This window comes from Lipophrys pholis (assembly GCF_963383615.2).
Source record: "Lipophrys pholis genome assembly, chromosome: 19".
Classification (NCBI taxonomy): Eukaryota; Metazoa; Chordata; class Actinopteri; order Blenniiformes; family Blenniidae; genus Lipophrys; species Lipophrys pholis.
In genome coordinates, this window is record NC_137647.1 from 23,607,478 (window position 1) to 23,622,618 (window position 15,141).

General features: G+C 46.3%; 2 protein-coding genes across 2 annotated transcripts in view; one reads left to right on the top strand and one right to left on the bottom strand.

The window, feature by feature from the left end:
* LOC308125068 (uncharacterized protein) overlaps positions 1 to 846 on the top strand; it is a 1,630-nt gene extending 784 nt beyond the window's left edge. The window contains exon 2 of the mRNA XM_080488556.1: positions 1 to 846. This exon is cut by the window's left edge and continues 234 nt beyond it. Within this exon, the coding sequence (XP_080344682.1) occupies positions 1 to 713 (713 nt within the window). The 3' untranslated portion in view covers positions 714 to 846.
* A 1,491-nt stretch (positions 847 to 2,337) lies between these two features.
* On the bottom strand, positions 2,338 to 12,661 carry LOC308124348 (transmembrane protein 106B-like; the record flags this gene model as incomplete). The annotated part of the gene is made up of 9 exons (XM_080487269.1): positions 2,338 to 3,748; positions 5,174 to 5,227; positions 5,389 to 5,432; positions 6,021 to 6,161; positions 6,235 to 6,388; positions 6,972 to 7,035; positions 7,639 to 7,833; positions 9,898 to 10,094; positions 12,624 to 12,661. 9 exons carry the CDS (start codon positions 12,659 to 12,661, stop codon positions 3,628 to 3,630), a joined length of 1,008 nt encoding a protein of 335 aa, XP_080343395.1. The 3' UTR covers positions 2,338 to 3,627.
* Between the last annotated feature and the right edge of the window lie 2,480 nt (positions 12,662 to 15,141).

Genomic DNA, 15,141 nt, shown 5'->3' on the forward strand with positions numbered 1-15,141 from the left:
TCGAACGTGCTCACGGCCTCCCGCAGTGCCTGGGTGCAGTGGACGGGACTCATGTGGAGATCAAGCAGCCGTCAGTCGGTGCCACGGATTACGTGAACACTAAAGGGAGGTTCACCTTGAACATCCAGGCCACGTCGGATTACAAATATTCCTTCATGGACGTGGTGGTGAAGTGGCCGGGGAGCGTGCACGACGCCAGTATTTTCACCAACTCCACTCTCAACGCGTGCCTGAAGAATGGAAAGATCCCGCCCTGTCCGAGGCAGCTTGTTGACCACGAAGAGGCCATACCGGTTTATATCCTCGGCGACCCTGCCTATCCGCTGCTCCCGTATCTGATGAAAGAATACGACGCCAGCGGGGGGCGCTCTGCCCAGGAGCAGAGCTTTGGACTACATGTGTGCCGAGCACGCACCGTGATAGAGTGTGCGATTGGGAGGCTAAAAGCTCGGTTCAGAGCTCTGACGAGGGCGATGGACATAAATCTGAACGACCTTCCCTTTGTCATCTATGCCTGCTTCGTGCTGCATAATTACTGTGAAGCTTCACAGGAAACGGTGGACGACAACAGTGTGACTGAGGCGATTCAACAAGACAGGGACAACCAGCCGGACACAGAAGACTCGGCCAGAGGAGACAGCTCCAATCCAGGAGGGACCAGGGTCCGGAGAGTCCTCACGCAATTCCTCGATCCAGAAAGGGAGGGGGTTTGATCGTTACTGATAGGAACGTAATGTTTGGACAATCACAGAGCTCCACTCACAGCCGGAAACACCAACTCAACATGTTTTGAGTTTGTTGAAGAGTATATGTTTACATTAAAATACTTGAATACAGATTGAGCCTAAATCTTTACACACACACACACACACACACACACACACACACACACACACACACACACACACACACACACACACACACACACACACACACACTAGATCTGACACTTTTAAATACATTTGATTTCAATAATAAAAACTCAATTGTCCTGCTTTTCGGCCAGCATGGTACATAGAAGGTAAACACAGAAGGAATTGAACTGAACCATTTCACACTTTTAACATTAACTGCTAAGACAAGTAATCACTACTTTCCATTTCACATCTGAAAGTAGCAGGAAAGGCCATAACTCGCACAAGGATGGAATCACACACGGACATTTTCTTTCTTCCGGTGTCCAAAACTTGTCTTAAAACCGCAGATCTTCGCTTGTGACACAGCAGGAGGAACGCTGGATATTTCCAAGGTTCTAATCTTTCTGCTTTACAGAAGTAATCCACACGGCCTGGTAACTTGCCACCTCGGTTTCATCATTAAACCGAACTCACCTGAAGAACACGATGCAGCACCTAGAAACTTTCTCCCAAATTGTTTTCCTTCAGAATCTGTCCTCACGGCTCCTTCGGAGTGGACCCGACCAAATTTATGGAGTGTTTCCATAAGTCCTGGAAACTTGTTCTCAAAAAGCACAAGCAGGATTAATCAATACTCACTCATTCAGACTTTTATCAAAACTCCCAAATCTGCTCGAAACGCCTTCCAGTCAGGTTTTCTTCAGTTCGTTAAGAATTCCTGTTCATCTGAACACCAACAGCTGTTGATCTGCTGGACCGACTGAAACGTTTTCACCTCCGACAGCCTGGAACAGGTCTGCGTCCCACCTAAAGGACTTGGTGACTTCAAGTCTGGGCTGAAGGAATTACAGTACGTGTTTATATGTACATGGTTCCACAGGCTCTCGTTTAAAACAAAATGTGCTGTTAGAAGTACGCAGACGTTTTATTGGGACGACTGTCCAACATAAACACGAGTGTATCAGGCAGGTCAACCTGTGTTGTTTGGATCATCTTAAAGACAAAGCTGAAATGGTGTTCAGAGTCATAAGATCTTCTCCTGGAGTCGGGTTAAAAAACACCAAGAGCCAGAAATGAGGGTGCAGTCGTGGACTCTGAGCAGATATTCAAACCAATTAAACTCAGTTATTTTCAAACAAAGCAGAAGACGTGGAGAAATTCACTTTAAGATGTGCTTTACCTTCAATTCTTCCATGCTATTTGCCTTTTCTTTACGGTTTGAATCTTAATAGACGTTTTGTTTCTAGTACTTCTGTTTGTCTTCCATTGTGTTTACTGTTGCACTTTAAATTGTCTTTTTGCTGATATGTTGTATATTTATAACGCCTGTAGTCACTGTGGAAACGATATTCTGACAAGATGTCACTTTTCTACAAATTTAGAAAAGACGAAGTGCAGATAGAAATCTGTATTCATTAAAGAACTTACCTTTAAAGGTCATGTCAATGAGATGAAATGAGATCAATCACACTTAAATATTTGGTTTCAGACAGAAGTTTAGTTTATTTCACTCTGGCGGTTCCAGTAAAGAACAAACAGGAAGTGAACTTAAATTGGAGTATCTTCTGGTCGCTGGGAGTTTTCACTTCTCATAACGACGAGTCTGGTGACGGAGGAAGAGATGAGGGACAGACGATCCACGGAGAGCAGATTCTGGTAGCGTATTGGCTCCAGTGGGAACAGCACTCACATCACTATGACGATAATCTCCATTGGTTTCTGACGCTCAACCAGATCTGGAGCAATTTTAATGTTTAACACTTTAGAGTCTCATTCAAAATGCGCTGAACTCATTTCCTAAATTATTTACACCCGTTGATTTTCTGTGACCTTGAAGGCTCAATAAGAGAATTAGAAGGTAGTTGAATCACTGCGGTGTCCAGTCTGCTCTGTTAGCTGGAAGCTACTCCGTTAAACAGAAATTTTCTGTTTGAAGAATTTAGTGGTATTTATGGTGGTTTCACCAAGCAGTAGTGAAAGCGACAGCTGCAGCTCCGGAGTTCCTGTGTGAAAACTCACTTCCTGTGTCGGGCGGTGCAGAGATCCTGCCAACAAAACTGGGAGTGGAGCGGAGGAACACGAGGACGATTTCAAACCGAGTTGAGCTTTGTGAAAAGTGAAGCGACTGTTCACCAGAGCCTGATCACACCACGGAGCCTGATCACATCACAGAGCCTGATCACATCACGGAGCCTGATCACACCACGGAGCCTGATCACACCACGGAGCCTGATCACACCACGGAGCCTGATCACATCACGGAGCCTGATCACGCCACGGAGCCTGATCACGCCACGGAGCCTGATCACGCCACGGAGCCTGATCACGCCACGGAGCCTGATCACGCCACGGAGCCTGATCACACCACGGAGCCTGATCACATCACGGAGCCTGATCACACCACGGAGCCTGATCACACCACAGAGCCTGATCACACCACGAGAAAAAAAGTTTGCAATTTGATGGGTAAACACACAAACATGCCGACGGTTGGTGCGGAGATAGTAAACTCGCTCATGTATATCACACTCAACCAGTACCTTCACAAACAGCTGGCTGAGTAGCATCAACCTAAGAAAGGCCAACGAGGATAAATAGCAACAGAATCAAACTGTAAAATCCCACAAAGCGTCAAAGCGACCGGAAGCGGGCGGGTCAGTGCCGATCAAGACGAGTCCTTCATGTTCCTTTACAGGCCGGAGCGCCTGAAGCAGGCCGGAGAGCGAAGCAGGAGACAGCTAAAGTCCACCACCTCCGTCCAGCTGCTCCGTCAGGTGGGTGGAGGCAGCACTTTGTGCGGGACGGTGGAGTTGGCTCCACAGTCGATGTACTCGTAGGTTTCCAGGGAGAGCTGCTCGTAGTGGGCCAGGTAGAAGACCGTGATGGAGATCCTGCAGACAAACACAAAGGCCTCACTCGCTACCAACAAATAAATGTCCAAGCTGAGCAGAGCCTGAAGGTTTCCCGTCAACATGCAAACAAGTAGAAATGTTTCTGATGCATCGTCTGAGAACGGAGGAAAAGAAGAGACTGGAAAGAGCATTTTCAAAAAGCGGATCCAGAGTCATTTCTTTCTAATGTAAAATGATGGAAAAGTCTTTTCTTGTAGTGACGAGTTTCTTCCAGCACTCAGTTGTTTTGGATAAATTTGTGACCAAACTAAACACGAAATGCAGTTGATAAAGATGATTTAATGTTTTAAGGGAAAAAAGTCACTGATCACAATTTTTGGAAAGTTAAATTGAATTTCACTGACCAGACCCAGACCTAAACCTGATCACCTCCAGACCTCTTCAACCGAGAAATCTCTTCAATAGTTTAGTTTAGTTTATTAGATCCAGTGTGACAGAATGAAAGATCTCAACAAGCTCAACAAAGGAAGGAAGGAAAGTGAGGAATGAATGAAGTAAATTGACATCAGTCTGGAAAAGGTTACAAAGCCATTATTTGTAAAGCTTTAGGTTGATCTTAAAGTAAGTGGGGAAATATTCTCAAAAATAAGAATTGAAGAAGGGAGCAAATACTTTTTCATGACACTGAATGTGCCGCCTTCTTCGTTTCTCATTTGCTTCTTGCTTATCTGCCTGTTTTTCCTTTTTTCTAGCTCCCCCCCCCCCCCCCCTTTTTTTGTTTTCTTTCTTTCTTGCTCTGACCTCTGACCTCTGGCCTGTTCCAAAGGCAGCTTGTGTTGTTCAACCAATGAAGCCTAGAAGTTAAAGATATACTCTGTATTTAACAAGCTGGTGTGTTTTTCATGTAAAAACTGTCATACACCCTCCCACCACTAGTCGGCACTACAGCGCATCAAACAGTAGTACTCCAGTAAACTGCTTGCTTGCCACACTGGGGCTGATCCGACATGTTGAAGGTTTGAGAAGATAACATCTGGCAAAGATCCTGATTCATACAACACGGTCCAGGGACGAGGGTCAAAACTATTTGCTTTAAATTCTGAGAAATTATGTCAGATTTCTGAATGTTTTCTCATTTCTTTTCTCACCCATTGATTAAAAACGGAGCTAAATTTTGACTATAAAAGAAATAATCCCCGGAAACATGTTGAGTGCGATGGCGAGCATCATTGAGAAGCGTGAGAATCATGGATTAACGGTGCCTCTCAAACCGCCTGTGCTCGTCTTGCAAAGGGGAAAAACAAAACATGTGTTTGTTACTTTGACCAGCAGGACACGTCTGTTTACTAATCAGTCGCACAGATCACCTGCTACCAGCTGATATTTGCTGAGTCAGCAGCTGTAATGCTCATGTTATTCACTGAATCGTCCTCGTTCTAAAGCCGGAGCTGTGGAGCGACTTACTGAAGGTGAAGGTACACGATGTGGACGGGCAGCGAAGGGTTCTGGCAGTAATCACTGTGAAGAAAGAACACACACACACACACCTTTACACACCCACACAATACACATCCAGGATCAGTACTCGCTATAAAAGACTGAAGCACTTTGATCAATTAAGTTAGACCTTGTTTACACAATGTTTCTAGTGAAACTCACTGATTTTGCATTTTGCTCACCTCAACCCGCCGTCTGTCAGCTTGATGGGGATCATAAAGGAGTACTGTGAAGAGAAACCAGGAGGATCTACAAGTTATTTGAACAAGATGGCAGATGAGTCAGCTGACTGACGTTGGCACGACAACGTTTCAGGTGAAAACTCATCGTGGTTGCATAATCGTTTCAGTTCGCCTTTATACAGCAACGTTTTGAAAATGATGTCTGTTTCCATGGCAACGGCAGAAACACTGAACACCTTGTCGCTAGCATGCCAGTCTACAAAAGTTGTTTTCCGCCGTTTCCATGGAAACAGAGCAGTTGCATATTGGAAGCCGTTTTTAAAAAGTTGCAAATTTCGTGTCTTATTAGTGTAAACGGACCCAAAACACAACGAAAGTTTTGTGTTTTCACTTGAAAACATGTAAACATGTGAACAGGACCTCAGCGCTTTAAGACTTTATACGACTGAAATGAAGATTTATTCAGAAGGTAGGAGTCTGTGAGCGCTCATGAGGCACAAAGCGATCAGCTCGTCATTAATACCTGCTTATCGAACTGAGATGTGATTTTAACTACTTGTAAGGCTCAAAACTCTCGCCGAGTGATAAATGAGAGGAGGCCACGCCCCTTCCTGTGTTGGATACTTCCTCACCATCTTGGCCGACAGAGGCTGAACCGAGGTGACGCTCTTCACGGACAGGAACCCCACCACCGTGTCGAAGTTCAGCGCCCACACCGTCAGGTTGTAGGCCTGCACCTCGGCAAAGTTCTGGTTGGTGATGTTCAACGTGTTCTACAAGAGAGAGAGGAAAGAAACAATGACAATCCTTCCTGTGAAGCTCAGCTGAGTTACTGCTGGGACTCGCCGTGATGTTGATCTGCACAGAGTCTCCGCTGAAGACGACGTAGGAGGACTGGACAGAGACGGGCGATAGCAGGACGGAGCGGGGGAACAGGAAGAACAGCACCAGGGCGCTGATCAGGACGCACACAACCACAGAGATGGCAACGTACAGCTTCCTGTGAGAAGAGGAAACACCGGTAGCGTCGTCAGTCCAAACAAAGCAAAGCCTCGTTCAAACAACAACAATTTCAAGTGAAATCGCTAAACGTTGGTTGTACTGTGGGTCCGTTTGCACCGGAGGTCTCCAACCACGTTTGCGCCACAGACAGTTTTAAGCAACAAAAAAACTGTGACTAAGTTGCAGGTAAGAAGTGCTGACAGAAGTGAAGCTTCTTTCAAAATAAAACTCAGTGCAGACTAATGGAAATTTAAATGTACATTTTAAAAATAAAACTTCTTATTCCCTCTCTGCGGCCCTGTGCCAAACGATCCTCGGGCCAGTACCGGTCCGCAGCCCGGTGGTTGGGGACGCCTTGTTCTCTGCTGCATGTGTGTGTTGTTTCATTACAAAAACAAACAACAGCACCAACTAGTGGTCCAACCATTTTCAGTGTTTCTGCTGCTGCCATGTAAACAGACACCGTCTTTAAAACGTTGCTGTGTAAATGCAAAGTGAAGCTCAAAAATTAAATGAAACTTGAAAGGTTGTTGTTCAAGCGAGGCCTACGATGGTCCTGTTTAACGTGGGAGCTTCTTTACGTGTGTCTGGGTCGAAGTCTCTGGTCACTGCAGGGGATCACCGCCACCAGCTTACTTTCCTGACCTGTAGGAGACAACGAGCATCACAACACAGCCACATGGTTTGAAGAAAGATCCTGAAATCATCATTTTAACAGTGTGCAGGTGCTTCTGCGGTGTAAAAAAACAAAGTCCAGCTCTTTGTATTTGTTTGAAGTCCACCAAAAGAAAAAAGTGGTGCCTCCATTCTGTAGCGCATGGCGGAGGTAGCATCATGCTGCGTAGCTGCTGCTTTGATTCCTCTGGTTCTGGGCGTGCTGGATGTATTACAGATGAAATGTGTTCTGAAGTGACGGAAAACAGAATCTGACATGAAAGTTTCGAGTCCTGAAACAGACCCTCGATCAGTACCACTGGTAACCACAAGGGGCAGTGTTGAGATTAGTTCAAAAAGGATGTGTGTGAGGCCTCAGTGTTTAACAAAACACGGCCTTCTATTGTTTCTTTTTATTGAAACCAACATGAGCACAACCTCCTGCATCTCCATCGTTCACTGACTTCTTCTCTGTAAAACAATCGGCGCCACACAAAGTTCTGGTCTCCGCCTCGGAGGACCAAACTTCTGGGTCGACCTCCAAACAGACTCTGGGAGATCCTGCAGGACGCGGGTAGAGCACGAGTACGGTACCTCTGGGAATGCGTCCGATGCCCTGGCAGGTGGGACAGTGGACCGTCTCTGCGGTGCTGCGCCTCCTGCTGCACCTCCGACTCTTCAGCTCGTCCCTGCTGACGATCGGCCGGCTGTCGTCATCCTCCATTTCGCCGCGCTCCATTCCCACGCCGACGGCGACAGAGTCGCACGGACTGGGAACACTTTCCATACCTGAAGGAAAGAGAGGAAGGGACCAGGTGAACAATCGAAGCATCAATAGACACTTTCATTTGTTATTTTCCTTCAGAACGTCTGATAATAATAGATAATAAATAAATAATAATAAACACATCATCGTCTCAAAACGTTTATTCTCCGGAGGAACCAACACGATTCAAACTTTCCATGAAAGAAATTCATGAAGGTTAAAATGCTTTTCAGAACTTAATGTCTCCTAAATGCGGTACAATTCAATCATACTTTTATCTCCTGCACACATCTAAAACAGATCGCAGTGCTGACATCGAAAAAAGATAAACATCAATCAAATGGCTAAAATAGCCAAGACAAAAAACTAATGTATGACTGCTACAACAAGATAAATTTGATTTAAAAAATAAGACAAACCTCAAATGACAAAGTCAGCTAACTCAATGGAAAGAATAAAAATGGTTAAAGCAGCAACAAATACTAAAAATGACATAAAAAAAGATAAAATTGGGCAAAACAAATAAAGCAAATGTAGGATAGCAAAAACAAGTACAACAGCTGTAGTTGTTAAAAAAATTGCATAAACGGCTAAAGTACCTGAAAGTATTAAAACGTTAAAAACAAAAGTTCAAGTAGCTGAATTACTAAAAATGATAAATATGGCTAAAGAAGACAAAGCCTCTAAAACGCCTGCGGGATAAAAGGTAAAGGAGGTAAAATGGCCAAAAACCAGAAGGAACGCTAAAAAGAAAAAATGGCTGAAACACCGAAAAATGTTCAAATATTCACTATTCTAAATATCATCAGGCCACACAGATACAACGGAGACATTTTTGGTCACTTTGTTCAGCTTAATGAGCCGATTTCTCCTCATTTTAAAGGTTAAACATGTTTTGCAGCGCCAGATAAATTTCATTGCGAGGAAAGTGGTAAAAACATTGTACAGGATACATGTGGGTGAAAACGAGAAGAAGTGTGTCATTCAAATAAGAAGAAATACCTTCTCTAAAACTCTGAATCCTGTTAAGGTGAAATGAGAGTTTGCCGAGTCCGGCAGCTCCCGACGGTCGATCCCAGTTCACTTCAAACTGTTGATCTCGTTTTACTGAAATGTCTTTTAATGGAGTCTGACTCTCATTTCACTGATCAAAGCAGAACCAAAGCTCATCAAACACAAACATCCAGCGATGAGCCGTGTACGTATAATCGTTTAAATCCCGCCAACCTACCGTGGAAACTACAAAGGCAGTGAAACAGATGTGACGCTGGAGGACAGCAACTTCACGCTTCAACGGTTCTAAACGCAGCAGCTGGTTCTGGAGATAAAGGATCTTAGCTCAGTGTTTTAAACAGCTGCGAGCGAGACGCCTTCAGGCTGCAGTCTGAGATGTTGAAGGTCTGAGAAGAACCACGACGAGCTCAACGATCTGCTTCTCTTCCCTTCTTGAAGCTGGAAAGGCTTCAGGAAGTTCCAGGAAGTGTTTGAACACACGGTGCAGCGGACAATGCTACATGCTAACCTCCAGAGAACAGCAGGGAGCAACGAGCCGCCAACATCTCTACCTGGAACAACACTTTAAAAACTAATTAATCTTCCTTCCATGGTAGCAATACGTCCAGGTCCTGACCAGGTAGAGGCAGCCCTGAGTCCCATGATGCTCCCTCCACCATGCTTCACATTGGGGACGACGTCATCATGTTAGTGTGGAGAACCTTTAAGGAGGATTTGTTGCAAAGCGTCAGCCTCCTCCGAGATGTTCTTTCATGGAGTTTATATTAATCTGTCATGCCGGTAATCTGATTACCGTGGTGCAATTTGATGTGTGTGTGCGTGGTGATGTCCCAGCTCTTGTGCAGAACTCTCCATAACACCGCCCACTCAGATTAAAGGTCATGTTTGTTATTTTAACCCAGATTTTCACTAACTTCATGGCAGTAATCTCGCTCGGCTCTCCCTGTTTTCACAGTGAACCTGATGAAGAAACACTTCCATGGTGTGTTTCTCGCTGGTGAACAGCTCATTCCTGCAGTTTCAAATTGGTTTTTCCCGGAAGATGTCTCAGTTTCATCTCGGTTTAAACTCACCTGTCACGGGGACGCGCCCCGACACGCTCCGGGGGTCTTTAGATGGACTCCAGGTGATTCCAGGTGGACTCCAGGTGGACTCCCTCCAGGTCGTGTCCTGCCGGGAACGCCGCGCTGCTCCAGCCGCCTCAGAGACGCCGTGCTGCGGCCAGGTCAGAGTCCCGGTGTAGGTACCAGATCTGTCCGGGCTACCAGATCTGTCCGGGGCGGGGTTTGCGCATGCGCCTGAGCTACCAGAGCTGTCCAGGGCGGGGCTTGAACCCGCGCGCGGTGATGACGTTTCACATTATGATTGGATATAATGGCGTTTCGCATTTTTACTGGCTGCAAGTTTCTCCCGTCACAATATGAAGCTAACATTAGCTTTCACAGTTAGCTTCGTAGCTCCGTGAAAAGCTAACAAGGCTGCGTGAGGTGAACAGGACGCTACGACTGGCTTTATGCCTCTGAATGTCCCGAAGCAGCAGTGATCTGTCTGGTATAACTTCAGGAGAGTTTATGGAGTCTGGTGGTGCTTCGTCTGATTTCATGAAGTGTCCTTTTTTGCCCACTTAATGCTGTAAAGACATGTGATGGGTGACAGAGACATTTAGTCTGTTTCTCATATCTCAAGCACGTGAAACAATAAACTGAGTGTTTTCCAAGACTCAAGATAAATATTATGGTCACATGAATGAGAAGGAATGTACAGATATAATGTAGAGATAAGTGACTGTTTTCATTATATTACCAAATACATACACGATATTATAATATTGGACATAGCGACAAAGGTAGAATTCTTATGAAAAAGTTTATCCATCTATCGATCAATCGATCCAGCCTGTAATATAGTTTGTTTATATGTAGTTGCCGTAGATCATATTGTGTGTGACGTCATTGACAGGCGCAGGCACGAACTCCTCCCGGACAGATCTGGTACCTACACCGGACCTGTTACTACCTCAGCGGGTCCTGGGGCGCCAGGTCCGGGCGGTTTCAAGTATAAGATTCATTAACCCCAAGAAACTAAACATCAACTGATATTGGATTCCTGAGAAACTTTCATGCACGTTTGGATCTTTAAAACTTGGAATGCAAAACTAATCAAAGAAACATAGAAAATCCACAAACCTTAAATTAATCTTAAAAACAATATTCAATGTCAATTCCCTCCTGTAATCCTGCTTATTTGCTTACTCTTTTTTTTCCCAAACTCATGATGTGAGTTTTTCCTTACAGAATCCATCTATTTTGTTTTTTCAACAAAACAAAACAAAAATACAAAACCCCCACAATGCTGTAAAGAGCACCCTAAATGTCTTTATCAACCAGTCTAACATGGGCTGAAAACCGGCCAACCTGGCAACCCAGAACAGAAAGACTTCCTGTCACAAGCCGCAGACTCACGTGGTCTAACCTCAGTCTGTTTATGTCCATCAGCCCCCCCTGGTGGTCCCACCTGACCCTGCTCCTGATCGTCAGTCATCGTGTCAGTTGCAGTCTGAATGCCTTTTAAACGTTTAATATGTGGTGTAGTTTCTGTTTTTTCCTCTCAGGATTAAATATTACAAAGTCGATACTGAAAAGTGGAATTAATGCATTTTATCTCATCTAAAGTTTGTATTAATAACAAACAAATAATCCAAAAGTATTCATGTGTTGTAGTGTAGTGTTTCAAAGTGACTACAGGTAGCTTGAAATAGGACTAAGGCTCATTTTGTACAATAAGATGTGAAATAAAATAATTCTGGACATATCTAATATCTGTTGATATAAAGTCTAAAGTAAGTGTTGTGATCTGCAGAACACAAGGATACGGCACTACCCCCTGACCCCCCCATCCAGGACAACACACCCCTCTGAACCCCCACCCAGGGGGTGTTATCCCTCCCCCCGCACACACACACACACACACACACACACACACACACACACACACACACACACACACACACACACACACACACACACACACACACACACACACACACTTTGAGAACCTCTCTACTTCATTAAAACTTTGCATTAATTCAAACTGTGTATATCTCATATTGTCCTCCTCTGTTGTCTGACCCCCCCCCCCCCCATTTATTTTTCAGTGTTTCAAAGAGAGTGGGTGATACTTCTCTGACTCATGCTGCAGAGCGAGTTAAAGCACCACACGAGAAGCCAAAGAATACAAGAACATCCACAGAGTTTTTTTTACATTTCTGAACATCCCTCAAACGATCCGAGTGCTCAACAGACGACGACGTCTATTCATACGCGTGTGAAGGGAAAAGACACATTTCACACTGTTCACACTTCTAATGTGCTCTGATGCGGGAGGAAGAGGAGGAAGAGGAAGAAATAAAAACAACTGGTGGTCTTGGATGAAGAGTTTTCATTCATTGTACAGCTCTGAAGTCTTCTGTACAATTACAACAGCAGTTGGTTCGTCTAACGTCTTCTCACACGTGTGTTTGGTCCATCGAGATGATTCCCAGCATTTAATCACCTCGTAATCAAGGTTCTATTTCATCCAGACCACCAGAGGCGGAGCTTTAAGCACTAGATGATCATCTTGTGCATACGCAGGTCGAGAATATTTTAACAACAAAGTCACTTGTGACCTCCCGGTGGCTCACGTGAGTCTATATAGTCACGTGACACCGGACGCTCAGTCCCTTTTCACCTTCTCGCTCGCAGGTTTGCATGTATTATTGCTGGTTTCCACTATTGTCGAGTTGGTTGCTGCTTGTTGCCTGTAGCCCTGCGACCTGCGGTCGGCGCTGCGAGTCATCTCGCCCTCCGAGGGCTGCACAAGCAACGTTTCCACGGACTTTTCATCAGAGCCGAGTGGTCGGCATTCTACACCTGGTGAGTCCATTCATTGTGTTTTTTCGCCGATGCCTTACGCTCGGTAGATTTCAGTTGTAGCCTCCATGCTCGTTGTACTTTATTTGAAGCCGCGTTTCAGCTTGTTGAGTGATTACACGCCGTGTTGGTGGTAGTTATCACATGTTTTCGTTTTACGGCGTCTTCAGTTGGAAGACTTTCTCTACGGCTGCGTGCTTGTTTTCATAAAAGCGACAGCGGTCTACTTGTATTGGATTTTCATAGAGCCGGTTGCGAACTGCTAGTGGCGTCTCTGCTTGACCCGGTTCGTGACACAGCGTCCAGCTTCGTGAAAAAAAAAAAAAAAAAAGGCTGCACTCGGCTTGCTTGATTGGGAGTCACTAGTGGCCTCTCTGCTCGACCGGACTCCGGAGCGCGGTGCCGTAATAGGATGAACAGCACTGTTTTTTCAGAGGAGTGTCGCTGGAGCTCTGAAAAAAAATAGAAATCAGCTCAACGCGCATGAATTGAAGTCGCGAGTGGCATTCTCAGCTCGACCGGACTCCCTAGAGCAGTACTATAATACTACAAACAGTACTGTTTAATACATTTTGTTACCTTTAAAAAAAAAAATGTTGGAGTGCCTGGCCTGCAGAGATTGTTTGGCCCCACTCCAGGCGGAGGATGGCCATGACCTGTGTCCTTCTACCCTCGGTGTGGATCACCTTTGGGAGGCTCTCACACAGTACGCCTGTACCAACTGCGTGATTCTGCCCCGGTCTGTGAGGGTCGCACGCCTAGCCAATTTTGAGGAACCTCATAATTGGGACCTCGTTGGCAGGGCTTCAGTACGGCTCAGGACCAGAGGTCACACGGTCCTGTTCAGCCCCCCACGCTTCTAAAGCCGGACCGGCTAACCAGCGGTCCCCCAGAGCCTGGGGCGCACGAAGATGAGACCTGTAGGCCGGCGGTCAGATTTTTTACCCCGGGTCAGCTCAGGCTCTGGGCTGCCCACACCCCAGACACTTGGTTATTGACTACACTGTCTCAAGGGTCCTGCATTATGTTCCGCCACTGGCCTCCCTTACACGGTCAGGTCAGGATGACTGTGATCCAGGACCCGGTCAGGGCACAAGCGCTGTCACAGGAGATTCACACTTTGTGGGCCAAAGGTGCCATTGTGCCTGTGGACCCCCTGTGGGACCAGGTGGTGTTTTATTCAAGGTGCTTCCTAGTACCAAAGAAGAAAGGCAATCTACGCCCGTTCTGGACCTGAGAGGTCTGAACAGGTTTTTAAAAGTAATTCTCTTCGGGATGTTGCGCGTCAACCAGGTCCTCCAGGCAATATCTCCGTGCGACTGGTTCATGTCAATTGATTTGACAGACACATATTTTCATGTCCCAATTGCGCCTCAACATTGGTGTTTCCGTTGGTTTGCATTCCAACGGGAGCACTGCTAGTTCAGGGTGCTCCCTTTCGGGCTTTCCCTGTTCCCCAGGGTATTCTCCAGATGCGTAGCTGCAGCTCTGTCTCCACTGCAGGCGAGGGGGTTGCAGATCCTGCCATATCTGGAAGACTGGCTGATATGTGCACTGACCCGAGAAGAGGTCATTCGTACAGCAGATTAAACTAGATCACATGGCCTCTCTAGGCTTGCACATCAACCTAGAGAAGAGCAATCTAGTCCCTGCGCAGGTGACCACCTTTCTTGGGATGGTATTGGATTTGCGGACCATGACCGCGTGCCTTTCACCTCAGCGGGTCCAGGATAATTTGGAGATGCTCCCACAGTTCCAGCGTGGGCGGGCACTTCCGCATGTGCTATACCTTCACTTTCTTGGCAAGTTAGTGGCAGCGACAACAGTGGTCCCGTGGGGACTGCTGTCTCTTTGCCCATTTCAGGTGTGGCTCAACAGGTTGCATCTGGACCCCGGGCGTCACAATCACAGGCTGTGAGTGTCTCCTCTGTGCCTGCGTGAGTAGAGGCTTCACCCGACAGTGGTAGACCAGGTTTGGCAGACCTTCGGCAGAGCAGAAGTCGACTTTTTTGCTTCCACGGAGTCCACGCATTGCCCTCTGTGGTTTTCCCTCAAAGGCGAGGCTGGTTCCCTCGGCCTGGACGCACTGGCACACAACTGGCCCAGAACTGTACTATATGTCTTCCCACCGTTCCCACTGATGTTACCAACGCTGCTGAGGGTCTCTCAAGAAGCGCACACATTGATCCTGATGGCCCCGTTTTGGCCGGCCCGGACATGGTTTCCACTGCTGCACAGACTCTGCTGCAGCAGGCCCAGACGTCTACCATACAGGAGGGATCTTCTATCCCAATTCGAACGGAGGATTCTCCACCCCAATCCCAGTCGCTTCCAGCTGTGGGTGTGGCTGCTGCGGGGCCAGGGGCTACTTCCTCAGTCTACAGTGAGGACGTAATGTTTACCATC